The following is a 24,015-nucleotide window of genomic DNA, read 5'->3' on the forward strand; positions in this document are numbered from 1 at the left end:
AGACCACTTTGCCAGATCAACTATTCACTTTTGACAGTTTGGGTTTGTTTGTTTGTTTGTTTGTTTGTTTGTTTCAGTGCTTTGGATATATTAACCCACTCTTCTCCTGCCTATATATTTTCTGCTGAGAAATCTGATTATAGCCTTATGGAGGTTCTCTTGTAAATTACAAGCTTCTTTTCTCTTGCTGCTTTTTAAGATTCTATCTTCATCTTTTATTTTTATTTTTATTTTTTTTTAAATTTATTTATGATAGTCACACAGAGAGAGAGAGAGAGAGAGAGAGAGAGGCAGAGACACAGGCAGAGGGAGAAGCAGGCTCCATGCACCGGGAGCCCGACGTGGGATTCGATCCCGGGTCTCCAGGATCGAGCCCTGGGCCAAAGGCAGGCGCCAAACCGCTGCGCCACCCAGGGATCCCCATCTTTTATTTTTAACAGTTTTATTATAATGTGCCTTGAAGATGATCTCTTTGAGTTTTTTGGTGACCCATGAGCTTCATGAACTTGAATATACAAATCTCTCCTCAGATTTTGGAAGTTCTCAGCCATTGTATCTTTAAAATGGCTTTCTGACCCCTTTTCCCTCTCTTTTCTTTCTGGGATTCCAAAAATTCACAAACTGTTTCTTTCTACTTTATCCTATAGGTCACATTGGATTTCTTCACTCTTTTCATTCTTTTCCTTGTTCTCAAGACTACATAATTTCAAAGTTTCTTAAAATACATTTAATTCATTGTATTTTTCAGCTCCATTTGGTTCTTTTTTATGATTCTGTTTTTGTAAGAGTTCTCATTTTATTCATGTATATTTTTCCTGATTTTGTTGAATTTTCTTTCTGTATTTTCTTGAAGCTCATTGAGGTTCCATAAAACAACTATTTTAAATTATTTGTCTAAAGTTGCACATCTCCATGTCTTGGGGAACAGTAACTGCAGGAGAGTTGTGGTCCTTTAGTGCTGTCATATTTCCTTAGTTTTTCATGTTCCTTGAAGTTTTACATTGTTGCCTTTGTATTTGACATGGTAGTCACTTCCTCTAGTCTTTTCTGTCTTTGGAAGAGAAGTACCATTCATCAGCCCTGCTAGGGATTTTAAGGCTTTCTCAGATCTTCTATAGATACACCTGCTCCGTGCTTCTGGCTTCCACTTGTGGTAGAATTCCTTTTTATTTTTATGTTTGTTTTTTTTTTTAAATTTAAAAATATGGAACGCTTCACGAATTTGCGTGTCATCCTTACGCAGGGGCCATGCTAATCTTCTCTGTATCGTTCCAATTTTAGTATATGTGCTGCCGAAGCGAGCACTTGTGGTAGAATTCATAAGCTGTATGCCTTCTCTCAATCCTGGAAGACATCATGCTGACAGTGCTGACAGCCTTTCTTTTGTTTTCCCAAAGTTGGAGCTAAAGCTTTAGTTTGTGGTCCTTCCCTGGCCCGCATATTCAGGCCAGCTTTCTGTGTATGCTCACTAACCGTCTTCCAAAGTTTTCTCCTACCACCACCAATGGAAGTATGCATGGGGACCCAGTCACAGCAGGGAAGGGGTTGTGGATAAGGTATGTGGAGTGTGGAGGCGTCCATTAGCCAGTTGAGGAGAATCCACTTGTGAGACATCTCCAGTGGTTCATGATGGAATCTTGATGGAATCTGTTTTGCATTTAGTAGGATTCACTTCTTTAACGCTCTCCTTTGAATTACTATAGTATATGGTAGAGAAAGAGAATAAAAGGCTTTAAAAAGTGACATGCTGGAATGGATGTTTTGTGAGATCAGAAGACTCCCCAAAGGATTATATTCCATGAAAGGTCCTAGAGGACAAGTGATCACAAGGCCGTCATGTTAAGGTGCTGATGAGGTGAGCACTGCAATCATTAAGAGATTCAGCCTCTCCTACCCAGAGCAGGGCAAGCTCTTGGAGAGGCTATCCCAAAACTTGGATAGTTGATAACAATGGAAATGAAGGGGTCTCAAAGTAATAGAAAGCAGGTGGTGATGCATAACTGCCAGAAGCCAGAGGTTGTTTGTTTGTTTGTTTTGTGAGCAAAGTGATAGAAGTTTATTAAACAGAGATAGAGAAAGCTCTGAGAAGTGAGAGGGGTCCCAACAAGGTTGCCTCCGTTTTAATTGTAATAATACTAGATCAGATTTGCAGCCAAGGGGGGTTCGCTGCAGAAAGTTCTGGACAGGATTCGAACAGAGTTCCAGGGCAGCCCCGGTGGTGTAGCGGTTTAGCGCCGCCTGCAACCCAGGGTGTGATCCTGGAGACCCGGGATCGAGTCCCACATCGGGCTTCCTGCATGGAGCCTGCTTCTCCCTCTGCCTGTGTCTCTGCCTCTCTCTCGCTCTCTCTGAATGAATAAATAAATAAATTAAAAAAAAAAAAAAAAGAACAGAGTTCCAAAGGGGCAAACAGAAGCAATCAGCCAGGATACTGCTCAGTACATATAATAAAAGGAAAGCAAATTTCAACCTAATGTATAACACATGATTATCGTTAATAATAATGTATCATATTCTTGAAATTTGCTAAGAGTAGATCTCAAGTATTGTTACCACATATACGAGCATGGGTGTGTGCAGATGGTATGAAGGTGATGGATGTGTTCATCATTTTGGTCGTGTTAGTCACTTCGCAGTGCATAGAAACATAAAAACAGCATGTTGTACCCCTTAAATATATACATTCTTTGTCAAAAATAAATACATACATACATACATGCATACATACATGCAAAAAATGGTTGAACAAGAGGCCAGTGTGGTCAGCTCAGCAAATGACGTGATCTTGCCATGTTTCTAGGCAAGAAACAATATTTAGATCCAGGACCATCCAGGACCCCATTGACTATAGAGGTGGTCTAGTCCTCAGACAGAAGAACCCTGCAATACCATGGCAAGTATATTACTGTAATGATCACCCCCGTTTTTCCCCAAAGGTGATGGACTCAGATGATGTTATTTACTCAGAGAAAGGAGAATGAATACTCAGATATTTGTAGGACTATTGAACACAAGAGACCTAAAATGTCCTCGTGGCTCCCATAACAGAGAGGGGACAAATGAGGAGCTAGGCAATAAATAGGGTCCTTGGCAACTTCCATTGGGTCTGCAACCTCACTCTGTGGCTAGTCTTCCATATCTGGATATATGACTGGGATTGACATATTTAGCAGTTGAAGTAAGCCTTACACTGAGTCTGCTTACAGAGGGGCAAAGCCATCATGTTAGGCAAAGCCAAGTGGAATGCTCTAATACTGCCCCCTATATCACTTTGCCAAAATAGAATATATTTCTGTCATTTAAAAATATATATATATATGAAGATGAAGTAACAAGGGCCAATTTAAGGAACAAAAAGAACTGTAAGAACTAAAATGCTACATGAAATTTTGAAACAACAGTTTCTAAAACATTGGCTATCAGGAAAGGAAGGATAGTAGTCCCTGGAAGAAGGGAAACAAATGTGGTGAGCCCTATAATTGCAGCAGATCCCACCAGTGTGCTGTTTCCAGGCTATGGTGCCCAGAGTGGGAGCCAAGTGGAGCCCAATTGTCTTCCTGAGTTGAGACAAAGCTGGAAGTCAAGAGAGGCCCAGGGTGACTGGAGTTCTCACATGCAAATACTGAAGAGTAGAGGGCATTCAGAGAGAGAACACCAGGAATCCACAGGCAGTGTCCAGCAAGTCTTCAGCAAGTTAGGAAAGGCTCAGGCTGGGGAAAGATCCACTCAAAAGGAGCAATTTGCAGAGACCACAACATCTGGACCAAGTTTGTGTTTCCATCAGCCGGAGTGGAAAACCTTGTAATTCATGGAGCATAGGGTGAAATATTCATAAGAGCATTGCCTAAATAGTGAGGAAAAAGAAATCCTAAACACCACTCTGTGCTCACCTCAAAAAACCTAAAAAGTAAATTTTAAGAGGATCAAACTCTTCCCAAGTATTTAATTGCATTGCAGAACAAAGCTTTTAAATATTTATAGAAATAAATATATTTATATGTGTATATGTGCATATATGTGTGTGTGTGTGTGTGTGTGTGTGTGTGTGTGTATCTCCCGTACCCAACATTCCAATGGTGGGAAAATCACTACATGGGGAGCCTCTTGTCCTGAAAGAATGTTATGAGTTGAATTGTGTCCCCTCCAAATTCATGTGTTGAAGTTCTAACCCCCAGTACTTCAGAATGTGATCGATTTAGAGACAGTCTTTACAGAGATAATCAAGTTAAAATATGGCCCTATAAGGTCATTATAAAAAAGGGAAATTTGGGCAGAAAGACACACAAAGGAGGAAGACAATGTGAAGACAAAGGGAAGACTTGATGTGAACATCAGGATGGCTATCTGCAAGCCATGGAGAGAGGCCTCGAACAGGCCCTTCTCACTGGCCTCAGAAGGAACCAACTCTGCTGCCACTTTGATTTCAGACTTCCAGTCTCCAGAGCTGTAAGATAATTTCTGGTGTTTAAGTATCTAGTTTGTGGCACTGTTTTATGGCAGCTCTAGCAAACGGATATGGAGGGCAAGCAATTTGTTCTCGCCAGAATAACATTTATTTTGGGTATTGGTTTACCTTTTCTCCCAGTGGAGTCAAGCAGCCAGCATCACTATCTGGCGTCTCATAGAGTCCTTGATCCACAGATGAAGATTCCAGATAATGTGGTATCTGACCAGGAGACCCATTTCACAGCAAAGGAAGTGTAGGAGTGGACCTGTGACCATGAGATCAACTGGCCATGTCACATATGCATCATCCAAAGATAACTGCTCCAAGAGTACAACCCAGCAGCCTATTGGAGGGACAGCTGATGTATGAACTTGGAGGCAATGGTCTGTCTGCAAAGTTGGGTGCCATCTTCAGTATGTCGTATGTGCACTTGGATCAGAGACTTATATATGGGACTTTGTCTCTAATAAGAAGAATACATGAGTCCTGGAATCCAAGGAGTTGCATTTTTTTTCCCAGGGGACATAGCATGAGTCCCATTGTACTTTAAGTTATAGCTATTGTCTTAGCACTTTGGATTCCTTGTGTTCAGGGACAGGCTGGCAAGAAAGGCCATCTTGGCTGGGGTAATTGACCCTGATATCCAGACCAGGAATCTTGAAGAGACTCAAGGCAATCTATTATGGATTTAGACTAAAAAAATACATTCTAATTTTTCTTGAGCATATTTTTCCCCAAGAAGTAATATTAAAGTTCTTTAGTGATAACTTCTAGATATGAACATAGTGACTCAACAGTTCCATACATCACCCAGTGCTCATGACAGACAAGTGCTCTCCTTAATCCCCATCACCTACTTCACCCATCCCCCACTTCACCCATTCCCCCCCTCTGGAATCCACCAGTTTGTTCTCTATAGCTAAGAAAAGAGAGACTTTCATGAACTCATTTGTGCCTGCAAGTAACAGAAAGGAAAGAGACTATGTTTTATATCTTTGTCTCTTTAAGAAAAAATTACGACTTTGTTCAACACAGCATTGCAGAGTGTTAAATCAATTCAACAATCTCCTTCCAGTAAGATTTGAAATAGAGCCAGAATTCGTACTTTAGGGGAATAAAGCTCCCCCCAAATGATTCTGACACACAGCCAGGTTTGAGGATGACTGTTTTAACTCACTTCCAAGTTTCTTAGGTTACCAGCAATGTTATTTCTCTTTCAAACATCAATCTAGGAGGATGGAAGGCAAAGTAATTTTCAGCTGTAACTCAGTATCAAGAGAATAAATATTTGTCAGGGAGAATACAGCAAGAGAACAAAAGCAAAATGTACAAATATTAACTTATTGTATTTCAGAAACGGGAAATAATTTAAACTGCTAACTAAAAATTCAGACGAAATACAATTCCTATTTAGAATAAATAGGGAATTTCAGCTGAGAGAATTGTTTTGAGATCAGTGACAGATCTCCCAGTCATCAAAAAGAAATTTCAGATTAGAATAGTTTTACATTTATAAATATCCTTGTTTCTTCACATTTCGAGCTGGACCTGGGCCTTGTATTAAGGCTATTTTTGTTTGCAAGGAAAACTGTCTAGAGGTACCTGGGTGGCTTAGTCCTTTGGGCATCTGATTCTTGGTTTTGGCTAGGGTCTCTGGGTCTCCTGGAGGGGTGCGAGTGCGAGTCCCTAGGCAGACTCTGCTTGAGATTCTCTCCCTCTGCTCCTCCCCGCCCCCACTTGTGGATGTGGGCCCCCTCATATTCCTCCCCTCTCCCTGAAATCAATTAGTTATTAAGTCTTAAAAAAACACAAAAAGCTCGCTAACAGGGGTTTGTTGGTTTATGAAATGAGAAAGTCTGGGGTGGTACTGACTTCAGAATAATGGGAGGCAGGACTCTGTCTTTTCCCTCCCACAAGAGGGTCCCTGACATTCTACTTCCCAGCCTCTTGACTCCAAGAAAACACGTGTCTCTTTCCTGCTGTTTGCATGGCTATCTTAGAGCTGACTGTACTTTCTTTTTTATAGTTTGCAACACCCCTCAATCCTCACTGAAGGTGGGAGAATGGGGGACTTGTAGGACTGAGTCTCATGGCTGCCACTGTGACCAGGAGTTCACAAACCCATCAGGACCACATGAAATTGGCAAAGTGTTTCTGAACATAATGAAAATGAAGTTGGGCAGAGAATATCTACAGGATTGTATTGACCACGTGGCAGATAATAGATCCGAATTTGCACATGGAGTTATATTCAGATCCTCTGCCCATTTTTAAGTTGGATTGTTTGTTTTTTGCTACTGAGGTGTATGAATTTCTTTATATATTTGAGATATTAACCCTATATCAGATACATGATTTATAAACATTTCCTTCCAGTCAGTCTATTGCCGTTACATCTTGTTGATGGTTTTCTGTGCTGTGCTATTGCCTTCTTATAATGTCACTTTTTGACATTACCTGTCTAATATTTTCATTTATTATATTCCCTGTGCCTAGAAAAAATTCCTGGCATACGATAGGAGTTTAATAAGTATTTGTTAAATTAATGAATGTAATTGCTTAATTTTGTAGATACCTATCACTAATTCTTCCTACACTAATTCTTCCAACCTACACCACATGATTGAAAAATATCAACTAAGGTGTCAGTCAGCACATTCTAGGTCATGCTCTGGTAACAAATTACCACCAAATTCTGATGACTTTCAAGAAAAAAAATATGTTGTTTGTTTTCCTCATGATATAAATCTGTCACAAGTTGGCTGCATACTATCTCCATTCAATGAAGAGCAGCCTCTTTGCAGAACATGGCTGGTCTGTAGCAGGCAGCAAAGGACCTATAGCTGATTGGCTCTTCAAGTTTCTACTCTGAAGTTACTCTTCACTTTCTCTCACAATGTATTGAGCCAAATAGATCTTCGGCCAAGATGAGCATCAATGGGACAGGGATCTATAGTCTTTTTAGGGGCCCTGGAAGGAGGTGCATCATGGGAAAAACCACAATATTTGTGGAAGAGTAATACAGTCTTCCACAGAATATGCATCGGATCCATTTTCTCTAGGAGTCGTTCTACATAAGTCCTCCATTCTTGGGACGTATGAGTGGCTTAGTGGTTGAGCGTCTGCCTTTGGCTCAGGGCTTGATCACAGAGTCCTGGGATCAAGTCCCACATCAGGCTTCATGCATGGAGCCTGCTTCTCCCTTTGCCTGTGTCTCTGCCTCTCTTTCTCTCTCTGTGTCTCTCATGAATAAATAAATAAAATATTTTTTTAAAAGTCCTCCATTCTCCATTGATGTGGACTGTTTGCTTTTTGGGCCTGCCCCAATAGCTGTCATGCAGGGACTTCCCTTGCCATCATTTTGGAAAATCCCTTTGTGTATCACACATATTGGATTCCCATTTCCTGGATCTAGGGTCTTTTTTCTTTGTTTAGTTTCTCACTTGCCCTCATTTTTCAGTAGAAAGAAAAAGCAGAAGCAGGAGGTAAATTCTGAGATCATTCAGGCTTAAAAATGTCTTTACTCTCATATATGATTAATAGTTACACTGAGTATAGAATTCTTTTTTAAAAAAATATTCTATTTATTTATTTGAGAGAAAACAAGAGAGAGCATGAGCAGGAGAAGGGCAGAAGGAGACTCCCCACTGAGCCAGGAGCCCATTATGGGGCTCTATCCGAGGACTGTGGGATCACGGTCAGGCTTCTGCCTGAGCTAAAGGCAGACTTTTTTTTTTTTTTTTTAGGATTTTAATTATTTATTTATGAGAGGGAGACAGAGAGAGAGAAAGAGGGGCAAAAATAGAGAGAGAGAGAGAGGCAAAGAAGAAACAGGCTCCATGCAGGGAGCCCGAGGCAGGACTTGATGATCCAGGATCTCCAGGATCAGGCCCTGGGCCGTAGGCAGGCGCTGAACCACTGAGCTAGCCAGGGATCCCCTGAAGACAGATGTTTTTGTTTTTGTTTTTTTTATTTTTATTTATTTATGATAGGCACACAGTGAGAGAGAGAGAGGCAGAGGCACAGGCGGAGGGAGAAGCAGGCTCCATGCACCGGGAGCCCAACATGGGATTCGATCCCGGTCTCCAGGATCGCGCCCTGGGCCAAAGGCAGGCGCCAAACCGCTGCGCCACCCAGGGATCTCGAAGGCAGATGTTTAATTGACTGAGCCATCCAGGTGTCCTTGCATATAGAATTCTTTTTTTTTCTTTTTAAGATTTTATTTATTTATTCATGAGAGACAGAGTGAGAAAGAGAGAGAGGCAGAGACGTGGACAGAGGGAGAAGCAGACTCCATGCAGGGAGCCCGATATGGGACTCGATCCCGAGACTCTGGGATCATGCCCTGAGCCAAAGACAGATGCTCAACCAGTGAGCCACTCAGGCGTCCCCTGAGTATAGAATTCTAAGTTGATAAAATGTTTTTGGAATTTTTTGAAGGTATATCTTCATTAACTTGTAGATTTCAATTTTTTTTTGAGAAGTTAACACTTCTATTTTTTTTCTTTATTTTCTCTACTCATTTGTTTATAATATATTTCTACTCTGGAAGCTTTTGGATTTTTTTAAATTACTGAAGTACTAAATTTCGTAACAACATGCCTTTAATTTTTTTTTTTTTCATCCGTTGTGTGGGGTGCATGATAGCCTCTTTCAGTTTGGAAATCCATGTCCTTCAACATGTGGAAATTTTCTTTTACTGTTTCTTTGGTAATTTCCATCCCTTCATCTTCTATTTTTGGAACTCTGAGTAAAGAGTCATTGTACCTCCTTGACTTATTTTCTCAAATTCTTTCCTTTTCCTTCCTTCCTTCCTTCCTTCCTTCCTTCCTTCCTTCCTTCCTTCCTTATCCTCCTCCTCCTCCTCCTCCTCCTCCTCCTCCTTCTTCTTCTTCTTCTTCTTCTTCTTCTTCTTCTTCTTCTTCTTCTTCTTCTTCTTCTTCTTCTTAATTTTATTTATTTGAGAGAGAACATGAGCAGGGGAGAGGCAGAGAGAGAGGGAGAAGCAGACTCCCCGCTGAGCAGGGATTTTTCCCTTTGTGGGACTTGATCCCAGGACCCTGGATCACAACCTGAGCTGAAGGCAGATACTCAACCACTGAGCCATCCAAGCACCCCTTTTCTTTTCCTTTAAAAAAAAAAATATTGTCGGGCAGCCTGGGTGGCTCAGGGTTTGGTGCCTGCCTTCAACCCAGGGTGTGATCCTGGAGACCCGGGATTGAGTCCCACATTGGACTCCCTGCATGGAGCCTGCTTCTGCCTCTGCCTCTGTCTCTGTCTCTCTCTCGCTCTGTGTCTCATGAATAAATAAATAAAATCATAAAAAAAAATACTATTGTCCACCTCCTTTCTTGTCTGTTATTCTTCTGATTCTATTATAATAGAAAATTTTAATTTCTAAGAACCAATTTTTTTGGATTATAACTTTTAAAATAACATCCATTTCTTTTTTTATGTTTTTGCAGTTTTAACCCTTTATTTGACAATCAACAGTTTTCAACTGTTAACTGTCTGTAGATTTTTGAAAGTGGTGACAGGTGCATAGGTAATCAATGTATAGAGCTTGTATGGTGAATCTTCGTGCTCATTAAATTTTCTGGACAAGAGTACATGGATATGGTATGGAGCATTCCTCATCCCTTTGGCCCAGACAGCTTATTGAGCCCGACGTCAGTGTGTACACCTGGAGCTCCCATCTCCTTCATGGCAAATTTCTGGATCTCTTTGAATGGCTGAAGGGAATGCTTCTTTTTTTTTTTAATATTTATTTATTTATTCATGAGAGACACAGAGACAGAGGCAGAGGGAGAGGCAGGCTCCCTGTGAGGAGCCTGATATGGCACTCCATCCCAGGACCCTGGGATCATGACCTGAGCTGAATGCAGATGCTCAACCACCGAGCCACCCGGTGCCCTGAGGGGAATGCTTCTTGAAGCCCACTCCATGGATGTGCTTGTGAATATTGATGGTGTACTCTGTGGTCACTACCTCATGGATGACCCTTCTTCTTCCAGCCACCCTTGTTTGTGGAAGCCAATCTGCCAGGCCCTGGTTGGAAAGGAAGGAGCATTCAGTTCCTTTTAAAGGGTACAGTATATTCTCTAAACCTTGATTAATGATAATTAAAACAAACAAGCAAACAAACTTCTGTTCCTTGTATTGCCTGTCTTTCATTTTAGTTCTTTTTCTTTTCATTTTTGTTTTTTTATCTTTCATGTTAGATGCTTTCTTCCTGTTGTAGGGGGCACACAAAACTGACTAGGTCTCTGCATGGGCGTGACTTATTGACATGGAGGATTTGATATAGCAAAATGAGATAGTAAGCCTGGGTGTTGTTGATGTTTTTGTTGGGTAACTCCAACAGTATATAGAAATTGCTTCTTGGGGCACCTGGGTAGCATAGTTGGTTAAGCATCTGCCTTCAGCTCAGGTCATGATCTCGGGGTCCTGGGATGAGCCCCTATATCAGGCTCCTTGCTCAGCCCAGAGTCAGCTTCTCTGTCTCTCTCTGCCTCTCACACCGCTGGTGATATCTCTCTCTCCCTCTCTCTCTCAAGTAAATAAATAAAATCTTTAAAAAATAAAAGTAAATAAAATAAATTGCTTCTCTGCAGCCAGTTTCTCAAGAGAAACCTTTAGTGTCTTGCCTGGGTGTCCGCTCTCCTGCCACACTTCCAGGAGCTAGGCAAGACTATTAATTAGAATAGAGAGTTATCTGCTGAAGAGATCTAGGAGTGCAGTGGCTTGAAAAACAAGGTTCTCTTTCACATAACTGTCGAGGTTGGGTAAGTGGACTGCTCATCTCCACCCAGTCATGTTAGGAATTCAGTTTTCTTCTGTCTGGGAACATGTCATAGGGCAATGGTACTCAGATGATGGTCCCTGAACCAACAGCATCCGCATCACCTAGAGTATTGTTAGAAATGCAGATTTTCAGGCCTACCTCAGACTTACTGAGTCAGCAACTTTGGGAGTGGGGCTTCTGTTCTAGTAAACTCTGAAGTGATTTTGATGCCTGTCAAGGTGTTGGAATCACTACCCTAAGGCATTGTCCTTTTCTTTGTGGTTGAAATAGAGTGTCAGACTAACCAGGGTACAGCTGAGGAAAAGGGAAGCGCCAGGAGCAGTTCAGGGGCAGGAATGTGTCTTTATGTTCCTCTGGTGAGAGCATCAACATCTGGGTCACACTTAGCTGCAGTGGGGCTGGGCAGAGTGCTCCCTCCCTGACATCCCACTTGCCCAGTTACAACTCAGTTATCATGGAAGAAGAGAGAATGAATCTTGGTGAATAACTAGCAGTCAGCCAGAGAGAGGGAGGATTGGGACATGCATGCGTCAGGCATGGTTCACCTTCACCCAAGCCCATGTTGTCAGCCCTCTCCCTGTGCTTACACCACACCTAGTGTGCCTGAGCCCTGGGCCTCCCTGGTTCACTTACCCCACAGAATAAACCTTCCATCTCCTTGAGGGGTTGAACAAAGGAGAATTGCTTAGCTGTTAGCTGCAGGGTAGAAACTAATTTAATGGTTCCTATACTGATTTTCAGTCAATTCTTCTGTTGTAAGCCCTAATGCTTTATCTCTTCTAAGTACTTCCAGAACCTCTGTTTCTGGGCAGTGCCAGGACTCTTCTTGTTAAATTGGATCATTTTCATTGGCACTTAGAGTCAGCTTCCTCAGCTTATTAAACTAGTTATCACTTCTCTGTCCACTTTACATATTCTCCATTTTCTTAAAAATTATTTGCTCATTGTTGTGTCTTCTATTTGCCTTTGGGAACTTAGGTCTTTTAAATATTTTTACTTCATTATAATAAGATTTGGGTGGGACAAGAGATAAATGGATGTGTCCCATCTGCCATTTTTCTTTTAATTTTAAAATTTTATTTAATTTTTAAAAGATTTACTTTTTTTAAAAAGATTTTATTTATTCATGAGAGACACACAAAGAGAGACAGAGACATAGCCAAAGGGATAAGCAGGCTTACTGCAAGGAGCCTGTTGCAGGACTTGATACCAGGACCCCGGGATCATGACCTGAGCCAAAGGCAGATGCTCAACCACTGAGGCACCCAGGTGCCCAGAAGATTTACTTATTTATTTTACAGAGAGACAGAGAGAGAGGGAGAGAGAGAGAGAGAACAGTGGTGAAGGGCAACGGAGAAGGAGAGAGAGCCTCAAGCAGACTCTACACTGAGCATAGAGCCTGACTCGGATCTTGATCTCATGACCCTGAGATCACAACCTGAGCCAAAACCAAGAGTCAGACGTGTAACCAACTGTGCCACCCAGGTGCCCCTCAATCTGTCATTTTTAATCACAAGTGTAAATTTGAAAATTTGCAACTTTCCTATTTAGGCAAGAGGTTTATTATGGAATGTTAGAGGACTCTGAGAAAAAGAACCAAAGGAAATTACATGAAGATGGTTAAAGGGAAAAATATAATTAATTGCATTATTTTAAGCTTAAATTAGCAAAATTCATTGAAATATGATTTGAAACAGAGACATATAAATTGAGTAGTGAATTAATACTACCTGTTAGTTTCTCTTTTAAGTAGGGACAGGCGAACTTTTTCTATAAAGAGCCAGATATAAGGCAGCCCGGGTGGCTCAGCAGTTTAGCGCCACCTTCAGCCCAGGGTGTGATCCTGGAGACCCCGGATCGAGTCCCACATCAGGCTCCCTGCATGGAGCCTGCTTCTCCCTCTGCCTGTGTCTCTGCCTCTCTCTCTTTCTCTCTCTCTTTCTCTCTCTCTGTCTCTCATGAATAAATAAATAAATAAAATCTTTTTAAAAAAAGAGCCAGATATAAAATGTTTTCAATTTGAGGGGGTGCTTACAGTCTCTATTGCAGATGCATAAAAGCAGAAACTGGCAATAGGTAAATGAAAGGGCATGACTATCTTTTTTTAACATTATTTACTAAAACAGGCAGCAGGCCATTTTGATCCATAGGCCCTAGTTTGCTAGCCCTATTTGAAAGCATTGAAAACTATCTTTTTAGACACTGGGCCATCAGTAATTCTTTCAGGAGAGCATTTGAGATCTTAGAATTTAGAATAGGGGCACCTAGCTGGCTTAGTTTGTGGAGCATGCAGCTCTTGATCTCAGGGTTGTGAGTTCGAGCCCCACTTTGGGTGTAGAGATTACTTAAAAATAAAATCTTAAAATTAAATCAATGTTTAAAAAAATGATCAGTTAAAAAAAAGATCAGTTATTGATTAAAGATATAGAGGGGAATTAGCAATGTAAATGATCTTTCTTATTATACCAGAAATCTTCCAACCTAGGTGGGAATTGGAGCCTTTGGCTCCATCTACAGGCAGAGGCTCTCTGTGTCTAAGTCCTTGTGCCTTATTGTTTTTCAAAATGCTCCATGGATGTGCTCCCTGCCAAAAAATTCTTATGGTCCTATGAGTTTGGGAAACAGCACGTCCTATCCCTTCTTGGAGACACTATCTATAGGGGCAGAACAAGGCCTCTGAGAAATACTGCAGTAAAGAAAGTTTAACTTTATTCAACTCATAGCTTCTTAGACATATTTAATCAAAGAATCCTTTCCACACATAACAGCTATTAATGTCTATTGAAATGATTCCATGGAATTTTAGTTCATGATATTCTGGATCAGTCCTATTTATGGTCTGGAATTTGGGAATTTATAGATCAAAAGTTTCCATGTTTGATATTGTTAATCCTGTTTTAGGTTCTGGCTTTGTGTTCTGAATTTAGAGGATCCAAGGGTAATTCTGACAGTATTCGTGAAGCCTGCTGCTGAAAGGAATGCTGGGAAAACCGTGACCTTATAGGATCTAGTGATGAGTGTTTTCATTCCTTCAGTCTATAAGGAGACAGACAGAAGACAGATGCTCAGTGAACAAAGTAGAAAAGTGGCACTAGCATGGGAGTGGTAGAAGAAGTTAGACCGTTTCTGACTTAAGCGTATTAAGTAAACCACCATCTAGTGTAAGGAAATTGCCTAGCCCTGCAGTCCAGAGACCATGTGTTCCCTGTTTTGGGCTGCCCTGAGGAAAAGCCCCAGCTGAGGGCCTAGCGGGGCTGGAAATCCAGTGCCTCTTTGGCTCATTCCCTTTTCCTTGTTAGAAAGATGATCTCTAATCAATAACACTTGTGCTTATGGAGCTGAGTCCACCCAGAGGGGTACCTTTAAAAGATTATCTCAAAGGCGTTTGTGACATAATAAAAAATACCTGCCTCCAGTTCCTGACACAGAGCTCCTAAAATCCTTGTAATCCTAAGTGATGGGGGTGATAGAAGCATTTTTTTTGGTTATAATATCTAGTGTTCCCTGACATAAGAGCTTCTAAGAACCTTCGAATCTCCAGAGGGTAGAGGAAAAAGATCCTATACCTGTAAGTGACAGTGAGGTCTGCCAGTGTATTAAGAAATCTTCTGGTGCCTCTCTGTACCCCTGACACTGTGTGGGGTCAGCCAGGTTATAGTTTGGAAAGAGAAAGGATGAAAAGTTTGGGGATGAGGAACCTTTGATTGCTGGGTGGCCACATGGTCCTCGATGGATGGAGCAGCATCTGTGCTACAATCATTTACTAAAGGTCAAAATCACCAATGGAATTTAGAGGTGGATACAACTCCCTTGGAGTTGGTTTACTGGAAGCATAAGAAAATGCAAACCAATAAGCAAAAGGTAAAATACACAATCTCTTGGCTACTGTATCCATAATATCTAAAATGGAATTAAAAGAGAGAACTGGGTCGAACTTTGATGCTAGATAAGGCTCAGATTTCCATTTGATCTGATCTTAGCTTAAGGCTCAGATTTCCATTTGATCTGAACTGTGCAGGCACAACGGATAGTACCTCTAAGACCTCTGGCCACCAGCAAGATAGTCCACATTGGAAAGGGGGTAAAACAAGGAAACTACTGAAAGCAGGGAGTACAGTGTAGCAGAGTGCCATTTTATGAGTGAGTGTCATCAGCTTCTTGAAGAACCTTTATGAAAATAGATTTTCAGAGCAATTTAGGGGGAGTGCCTTTGGTCTTGGATGTTGTAGATGGAAGAAGTTCACAGGGGACCCACGGCTACCACTGAACAATCACAGATGGCTATACATGATTCAGACACCTGTTCCCAATGGAATATCCAGACTCAGGGACTGGATAAAAGCCACTGTAAGATCTGATTACCCTGAGAAAGGAGACTTCCCAGCTCTCTCTACAAATGCAAGTGCAACACCACAGATGAAGTAGCTGATATGTTTCATATGTTTCATAAGTAAACCATGTGGGACTGGCTTCATGATAATCAGGATAGTCACCTACTGAATGTGCCCATTATCCAATGGGCACATGGTTAACGCTGTGGTTGAGGGACCCCCTTTTGCAGGGGCATCCCGTATAACATTAGTGCTGCATAACTGAGCAACGGTCTGGAAGCCTTATGGAATTTGCTGTCTAAGCTTCTCCTCATGGGTCTTATAGATGTTTATAAAAATATTAGGTTAACTGGGATCCCTGGGTGGTGCAGCGGTTTGGCGCCTGCCTTTGGCCCAGGGCGCGATCCTGGAGACCCGGGATCGAATCCCACATCGGGCTCTCGGTGCGTGGAGCCTGCTTCTCCCTCTGCCTATGTCTCTGACTCTCTCTCTCTCTCTGTGACTATCATAAATAAATAAAACATTAAAAAAAAATTAGGTTAACTAATGAGAGGATGGGAGAGGCAGAGGGAAGAATCAAGGACTGGTTTTAGGAAAATGAAGTTTTAAAAAATGGTTATTAAGAAATAAGGTGAATAAAGGAAAAAAAAAAACATTGATAGGGGTGAAGAGAAGACAAAAGAGGACAAAGTGCCTGGCTGATTCAGTTAGAAGAGCATGAGACTCTAGATCTCAGGGTCATGAGTTCGAGCCCCTTGATGGGTGTAGAGAATACTAAAAAGAAAGAAAGAAAGAAAGAAAGAAAGAAAGAAAGAAAGAAAGAAAGAAAGAAAGAAAGAAAGAAAGAAAGAAAGAAAGAAAATGAATTATATATAAAAAAAAGGATAGTCATAGGACTTATCCCAGCAAGATGAAAGTAATTAGATGTTTATGGATTAATAAACCCGATATTGATAGGCTTAAAACACAGGTCTTAATGCTGAAATACTACTAAAAGGTTGAGAAAACCCATGAGACGCCTACTGCTCTTCCACCATTAAAGGGCCCCAAACAAGTTAGCTCCATTTCCCTCAGTTTGGAGCAATTTTAAAAGTGGGAGAGCAAAGATTATAATGAGAAACTAGACATGTAGTCACTGGGAGCAAAATAGTGAGGCATATGAGTCAGGGTAAAGATTGACCAAAGGGCTGGGGTTCCTCTGCTTGACCCCCTCACTGAGAATCTGAGACTTACACATGGAAGTGAGAAAAATGGCCAGGGAATAGAGAGAAGTTTCCTAGAGTCCTGGTAACCAGAGCCTCATGCACTGTGTACCAACCATATCAGGGAAGCCCTGCCTGGAGGGCTACAATTAGATTGAGACAATGCAGAAATGCAGGTGTTGTTAGGATTATGAAGATGAAAGTGTTTTCTTGTTTTTTTTTTTTTTTTTTTAACTTTGAGAGTATGAGTGAGCAAGGTGGGGGTCAGCAGGGAGAGACAGGAGGAAAGGGTGAGAGAATCTCCACAGACTCCCCATTGAGCATGGAGCTGCATGCAGGACTCCATCCTAGGCCCCTGAGATCATGAGTTGAGTCAAAATCAAGATTAATCTGAGTCAACTCAGTCAACTGACAGAGCCCCCAGGTGCCCAAGATGGGAGTGTTTAAGCAGGAACACGTAAAGAGATCTTGTGTCCTTTATCTTCCACATCTTAGCCTCTGGGTGGTCCTGTGGGTGTGACTCAGAAAGGTCAAGGGTACCTGTGAGAGCAGAGCTGGAAGCAAACTAAGGACTTAAGAGTGTAGGTCCTGAAAAGGTTGAAACAGCTCTGGGCAGGTGGTAAGCTCAATTCAAACTCAGTAAGGGTTAAGGTCAAAGCTGGGGTAGAGGAGGAAAGGAGAAGAGAAGGCTGTTGACCAACAGCCAGGCTTTGAGGTAGCACTGGTTTATTTTCCATGGACATCTGGGACAGCCCTTGGAGACGATATCCCCAGGGGTAAGGAAGACCGTGTGAGCCTCCAGGCTGGCAGGTGCTGGTTAGGAGAAGTGGTCTATCAGGTTTTTTTGTTTTGTTTTGTTTTGTTTTTAGATTTTATTTATTTATTTATGAGAAACACACACAGAGAGAGAGAGAGGCAGAGACATAGGCAGAGGGAGAAGCAGGCTCCATGCAGGGAGCCTGATGTGGGACTGCACCCTGGGACTCCAGGATCACACCCTGAACCGAAGGCAGACGCTCAACCACTGAGCCATCCAGGCGTCCCTGGTCTATCAGGTTTTAAGAAATAGTGTGTGTGGGATGCCTGGGACGCTTCTCCCTCTGCCTGTGTCTCTGCCTCCCTCTCTATGTCTCTCATGAATAAATAAATAAAATCTTAAAAAAAAAAAAGAAAAAGAAATTGTGTGTGTGTGTGTGTGTGTTTAATGAAGACTTGTGGGATGATGATGGGACAAAGGTTATGAGGTAAGTGTAGTAAACACGAAAATTTAGTGAGGCTTATTCATGGAGATTCCTCTCTGCCTCCCTTCATCTTTGGTGATAAGATTGCTCCTTTTCTCTGGGTGTAGGGAGGGCACCTCTCACATGAGGGTTTTATTTCCTGTGTCAGGGGAAGGTCAGAAAGTCATTCCTGCACATGCTTTTTCTCAATTTTTTTCAGCTTAAAATATTCAGTATGCCAATGTGTTCTATTTTGAGATACATGTTCTAGACTCTGTCATGGGCCTATACGTTAAAGAAGTAAATGAACAAATGGCTTGGGCCTGCTGGTGATGCTGGGGTGCGGCTGGGAGAAAAAGGAACCACCCTTGCTTGGGGTGATACCATTCAGCATGACCTCATCTGGCTGCCTTCTGTGGTCCCTCCTTAGGTCACCCTCACCTCCTCACTGGCAACGTGGCCCACTTCCCACTGCGGCATGTCCCAGAAACACAGCACGACTAGATGTTACAACCGCACATGACTGCCTAGGAGTTTCCTCTTGCTTCCGACTTACCCCTTCATCCCTTCTGCTGCTGCACCTGCTAACTCCTTTAACTTGCCCAGAGCCTCCCCTTAAGCTGGGGAGGAGAATGGACTAGAAAAGTAAAGAAGCCCTGTTCCACTTGAATCTGATTTTGTGATCTCTATAATTCAGGTGTGCAGCTGCCTTCAGTGGGCAAGGAAAGTGTTAGATAAGTGAAGTCAGCTGCCATGATTCATGCAGACCCAGGTATCCACAGAAGGAAACATTCAATGTCACCTTCATTTTAACACAGAAGCAATACAGTGAAAAGACAAGGTGATATGTTTCAGAGAATGTATGGAGTTTTATTTTTTTTTAATTTTTATTTATTTATGATAGTCACAGAGAGAGAGAGGCAGAGACACAGGCAGAGGGAGAAGCAGGCTCCATGAACCGGGAGCCTGACGTGGGATTCGATCCCGGGTCTCCAGGATTGCGCCCTGGGCCAAAGGCAGGCGCTAAACCGCTGCGCCACCCAGGGATCCCAATGTATGGAGTTTTAAATGTGACTTTAAGATTCTTCAACATGCCTTCCATGGAGAGATGGGGTCAAGTTTCCACCCCTTGAATCTGAGCCCAGTAGAATATGGCAGGATTCACAGCATATCTGTGACAACTTGTGAGCCCAGACCTTACAAATCTGATGTCTGTGGAGTGCTTGGCTGGCTCAGTCAGTAGAGCATGCAACTCTTGATCTCAGGTCATGAGTTCAAGTCCCATGTTGGGCATAAAGCTTACCTTAAAAAACAAACAAACTGATGTCTTTGACTTCCTGTTTCATAGAATGCAGCCGCTATGCTGTGAGAAAGCTGAGCAGCTATAGAAAGGCCACAGGTAGGCGTTTTGGCTGATGGTCCCAGCTGACAGCCAGCACCAACCACAGATGTGAGTAAGTGCGCGCTTATGGAGGCCCAGCCTGTGAGTTGCTCTACTTCTGCATGGAGCAGGGACCAGCTATTGAGCCTTGCCCAAGCTGCTTAAACTAAATCAATTGCTGTTGTTTTATTTTTTATTTATTTATTTTTAAAGATTTTGTTTATTCATGACAGACACAGAGAGAGGGAGGCAGAGACACAGGCAGAGGGAGAAACAGGGAGCCTGATGCAGGGCTTGATCCCAGGACCCTGGGATCACACCCTGAGCCAAAGGCAGACACTCAACCACTGAGCCACCCAGGAGCCCAATTGCTGTTTTTTTTAATCCACTGAATTTTAGGATGGTTTATTGCACTGCAATATATTAGTAATGCAAAATGTCATTGACATTACCAAAGAGAGGTAAGAATGAGAAGATATAAATCGCCAGAATATTCAGGTTTTTTTCTTCCTTTACAAACAAGAAGGGAAAGAATATTTTATGAATAATGAAGTCTTTTGAAAGGGGGAGGGTACAATGAGGAAAGATGGAGAGGTGATTGCTAAGATGATGCCTTTCAAAATAGTCACAAAAAGTGTTTGAATTGAACTTGGGTGCCTGGGTGTCTCAGTCACTTAAGTGTCTGCATTAAAATCAGATCACAATCCCAGGGTTCTGGGATCCAGCCCCACAGGGCTCCCTGCTGAGCAAGGAGTCTACTTCTCCCTCTCCTTCTCCCCTGCTTGTGATCTCTCTCTCTCTCTCTCTCTCTCTCAAATAGATAGATAGATAGATAGATAGATAAATAAATAAATAAATAAATAAATAAAATCTTTAAAAAAAAAGTCATTGAATTTATTTAAGAAACAACACCTACCATCCTCCTCCCACCCCTCTTGCTCAGAGCTGTTATAAATTTATTTCCATTGTAACGAAATTTAAATAATCATAAAGAAGGCACAGTTCTAATCTTTGTTAACTATATGTGGTTTATTTTTATTTTAATTTTTTTTTTAATTTTTATTTATTTATGATAGTCACAGAGAGAGAGAGAGAGGCAGAGACACAGGCAGAGGGAGAAGCAGGCTCCATGCACCGGAAGCCCGACGTGGGATTCGATCCCGGGTCTCCAGGATCGCGCCCTGGGCCAAAGGCAGGCGCCAAACCACTGCGCCACCCAGGGATCCCTATATGTGGTTTAAAGAAAAGTATCAGAAAGGGTAAATATGGTGGAATAAAGCAAAAATATAGATTCTTCTCTGGATGTTTTCCCATACTACCAACTAATTCTGATTCTGTGGGCACCAACTAAAAGGGAAAAAATATTGTTTTTCTTTATTCTACTATGCACATCAACAGATGACACCAGTTGTATGGATTTTCCACACTAAGCAATTCAGACCTGAATAGTATGGGCTTAGTGCAGACCCCACAGGTTAAGAACACAGTCCCACAAAACAGTGTCACTTCCCTCAACTTCACATGTCAATGAAAAGTCCAGATTTTCACCGGTGCTTCCAACAAACTGAGTAAGAATCTAGAGTTCCCACACTCTTTCCTCAGGTTCAATAATTTGGTAGAGTGACTCACAGCAAAACATTTATTTACTAGAGTACAAGTTTATTATGAAAACATCATCTCAGATACAGCCAAAGTGAAGAGGTACATAGGACAAGGAATAGGAGAAAGGCATGGAGCTTCCCTGTCCTCCCCAGGCATTGCAACCACCCCCGCAACCCCAGCACCTTAACAAGTCAACAACCTAGAAGCTCTTTTCTTCAGCTAGAATTTTTTTTTATGGAGGTTTCATTATGTAGGTATGAATGATTACATCATTGGCCATTGGTGATCTCCAGCCTTTCTGCCATCCCAGGAGGTCAAGGGGTAAGGCCAAAAGTTTCAACTCTCTAAGGCATGGTTGGTCCCCTTGGTAACTTCTGTCCTTAGGGACTTTCTAAAAGTTACCTCATTAACATAAACCCAGGTGTGGTTGGAAGGGACTTTTTATGAAAGCAAAAGGCACTCCTTTCACCTTTTGTACTCTGCAGCTGTATCAGGAGCTGGGAACAAAACCTAAATATTATAGCAAGAGATCCCCCTATCAGTCTTAATCACTTAGGGATATTACAAGGGTCTTAGGAGCAATCATGCTACAAGTCCTGCACAAATACAAAAATAAGTATTTTGTATTATATTACAACATCACACTCTTCATTTTTAAAAAAAGATTTTATTAATTTATTTATGAGACACACAGAAAGAGGCAGAGACACAGGCAGAGGGAGAAGCAGGCTCCATGCAGGAAGCCGGATATGGAACTCAATCCTGGGTCTCCAGGATCACGCCCTGGCTGAAGGCAGGCACTAAACCACTGAGCCACCCAGGGATCCCACATCACACTCTTCCATCCCTAAAAATAAATGAAATGAATGAAACAATTTTATTTTCCCCAGACATTCTACTGTGCAATGGTAAATAGTAATCTGGAGAAAGCCTCCCAGGTTAGGCATGAGCAAAATGAAAAAAAACTTAATCATATTCAAATTATGTCAATCATTGCAGCAAAAGTAATAACAATAGTAGTAATAATAATACAAAAATGGAACATGTCATTCAAAAGGCAGAGGAAGAACCCAGGCTAGAAGGAAAATACCCATGAACAGAATTCTCTCTATGAGTGCATTACACTACAGATACATGTAGTACAAGGACATATTCAATAAACGAACCCAACTTACAGATGATAAAACACAGATTTAAATGAAAAAGCAGATTGCAGATCTACCTCACCTTGCCTTTTGGCTAAGTAAATTTGAAATCAAGACTTAATGCCACTAAATATCTGATAAATAAATTAGAATAAAAATATCAAGACAGAAAATAGGTGATTCAAATTTCTGGCACGGTGGAAAGTATCCATAGATTCAAGAGAAAAACTGAGATTTTTAGAGAGAAGATGATAGATAGGAAGGAAAAAGAAAAGTCAGTATAAGCATAATTGTTTCCCTATTATTTATTCAAAAAGATTTGTTGAACATTATATTTCTTGAGACTTAAAAGAACCTCTGTATACTTAAATAAAATTTTGTTTCCTTACTCTTAATGATTATATTTATAACATAATTTATTTCTGCTCTTTTTTAGTAGTGTTTTAGAAAATTGATACCCCGATGTTGCAGGATTTCTTTTCCTTTTGTGCCCGCGATTCTTGGTTACACAGATTTGAAGAATGAAGAGGTAGACCAGATGAAGAGTGATGGGCAGCAAAGCAAAGTTTATTGAGCTATCAATAGTACAAAGCTCCTGAGGAGGGAGGGGACCAGAGGGCATTGCTACCTGAGTTTCTAAATCTGGGGGGCTTTATGGGCTTGTTGGCCTGCTGTCTTAATCTGATTAACCTTCCCTGCGCTTGTCACCCAATCAGGTTTTTGTCATCTGCCTATCCTGTGGGAAAGGGTGGAGGGCTCCTTTCAGGGTGGGGTAAAACCCTTTTAAGGGTGGTTTCCTCTAAGGGCAGGACCCCTTGTCCCTGCCTGCCTTCCTTCCAACCATCCTTTGTTACTAATAACTATTTTATCATCATTATTATGGAAAAAAAAATGTTGAGTTCCAAACAATTTATTTGTTTTTTTTTTTGTTTTTTTTTTTTTTTTCAAACAATTTATTTGTGAACACACAAATACACTGGGAATTTCCAGAAGGGTATTTTAATAAAGGTAAAGGATTTGGAAATATTTATTTCATGCACTTATTCATTTATTCTTCTTTAAGTTCCTCTGTAAGGAGGAGAAAGATTTTGCAGATTTTTTTCATTGCTGTATGTCCCTGGTCCATAAATAGTATTTGGCATACAGTAAGTACTCTGTAAATGTCAAATTCACCAATTCATTCATTCAACAAGCACTTATTGATCACCATAGGTATTCTGCTAGATGCTGGAGAAGCAAAGATGAGGAAGTCATTGTTCTTGTGTTAAGGGAGCTGTAGGTATGCTGGAAGAAACACATATACTGTAGCGATAAAAATATGTTGATATAAGCATATAAAGGAGAATAATTTATATGGTGGGCACTGGGGCCAGATGAATTTTTTTTCAAAGATTTTATTTATTTATTCAAGAGAGACACAAAGAGAGAAAGGCAGAGACATAGGCAGAGGAAGAAGCAGGCTCCCCCCAGGACCCTGGGATTATGACCTGAGCCAAAGACAGATGCTCAACCACTGAGCCACCCATTGCTACATGAATTGTATAGGGAAATAGATGTAAAGAAAAGGATGTAATAATGTAATTAATAATCCTCTCCTTTGGAAAAGCAAATGACTCTTGGCCTTGAGGTTATGAGTTTGAGTGCCACGTTGGGTATAAAGATTGCTAAAAACAAGAAACCTTAAGAAATATATATGAAAAGAAAGGACATAGCTGGAAGAGAAATAGTGGCTTATGATTCTGGAATCTGTCCCATTCAGATTGCTCAAACCTGACAAGATGAATTTGAAACTATATTTTTCTGATGGTTGAATATTTGACTACAGTGGTACCTGGTAAAGATGCACTGATAAATCAGTTTCTTTGTTTTAATCAGCTGCCTA

General features: G+C 41.4%; 1 protein-coding gene and 1 non-coding gene across 6 annotated transcripts in view; one reads left to right on the forward strand and one right to left on the reverse strand.

Moving 5' to 3' along the window:
* The window catches only part of UBE2W (ubiquitin conjugating enzyme E2 W), a 111,274-nt gene extending 91,820 nt beyond the window's left edge, over positions 1-19,454 (forward strand). For 3 of the 5 annotated variants that reach the window (XM_072804200.1, XM_072804205.1, XM_072804206.1), the window contains 2 exons: positions 10,462-10,534; positions 19,354-19,454. In XM_072804200.1, the coding sequence (XP_072660301.1) occupies positions 10,462-10,534; positions 19,354-19,393 (113 nt within the window). In that variant the 3' untranslated portion in view covers positions 19,394-19,454. Of the gene's footprint in view, positions 1-10,461; positions 10,535-18,435; positions 18,525-19,353 lie in introns of those variants that run through there. The other 2 variants (XM_072804203.1, XM_072804202.1) reach the window with 2 other exon arrangements.
* On the reverse strand, positions 1,199-1,305 carry LOC140620452 (U6 spliceosomal RNA). Its single transcript, XR_012020237.1, has one exon. It is a non-coding gene; the product is annotated as a U6 spliceosomal RNA (small nuclear RNA).
* Positions 19,455-24,015: the final 4,561 nt, after the last annotated feature.

Source organism: Canis lupus, chromosome 28 (genome assembly GCF_048164855.1).
Source record: "Canis lupus baileyi chromosome 28, mCanLup2.hap1, whole genome shotgun sequence".
Lineage (NCBI taxonomy): Eukaryota > Metazoa > Chordata > Mammalia > Carnivora > Canidae > Canis > Canis lupus.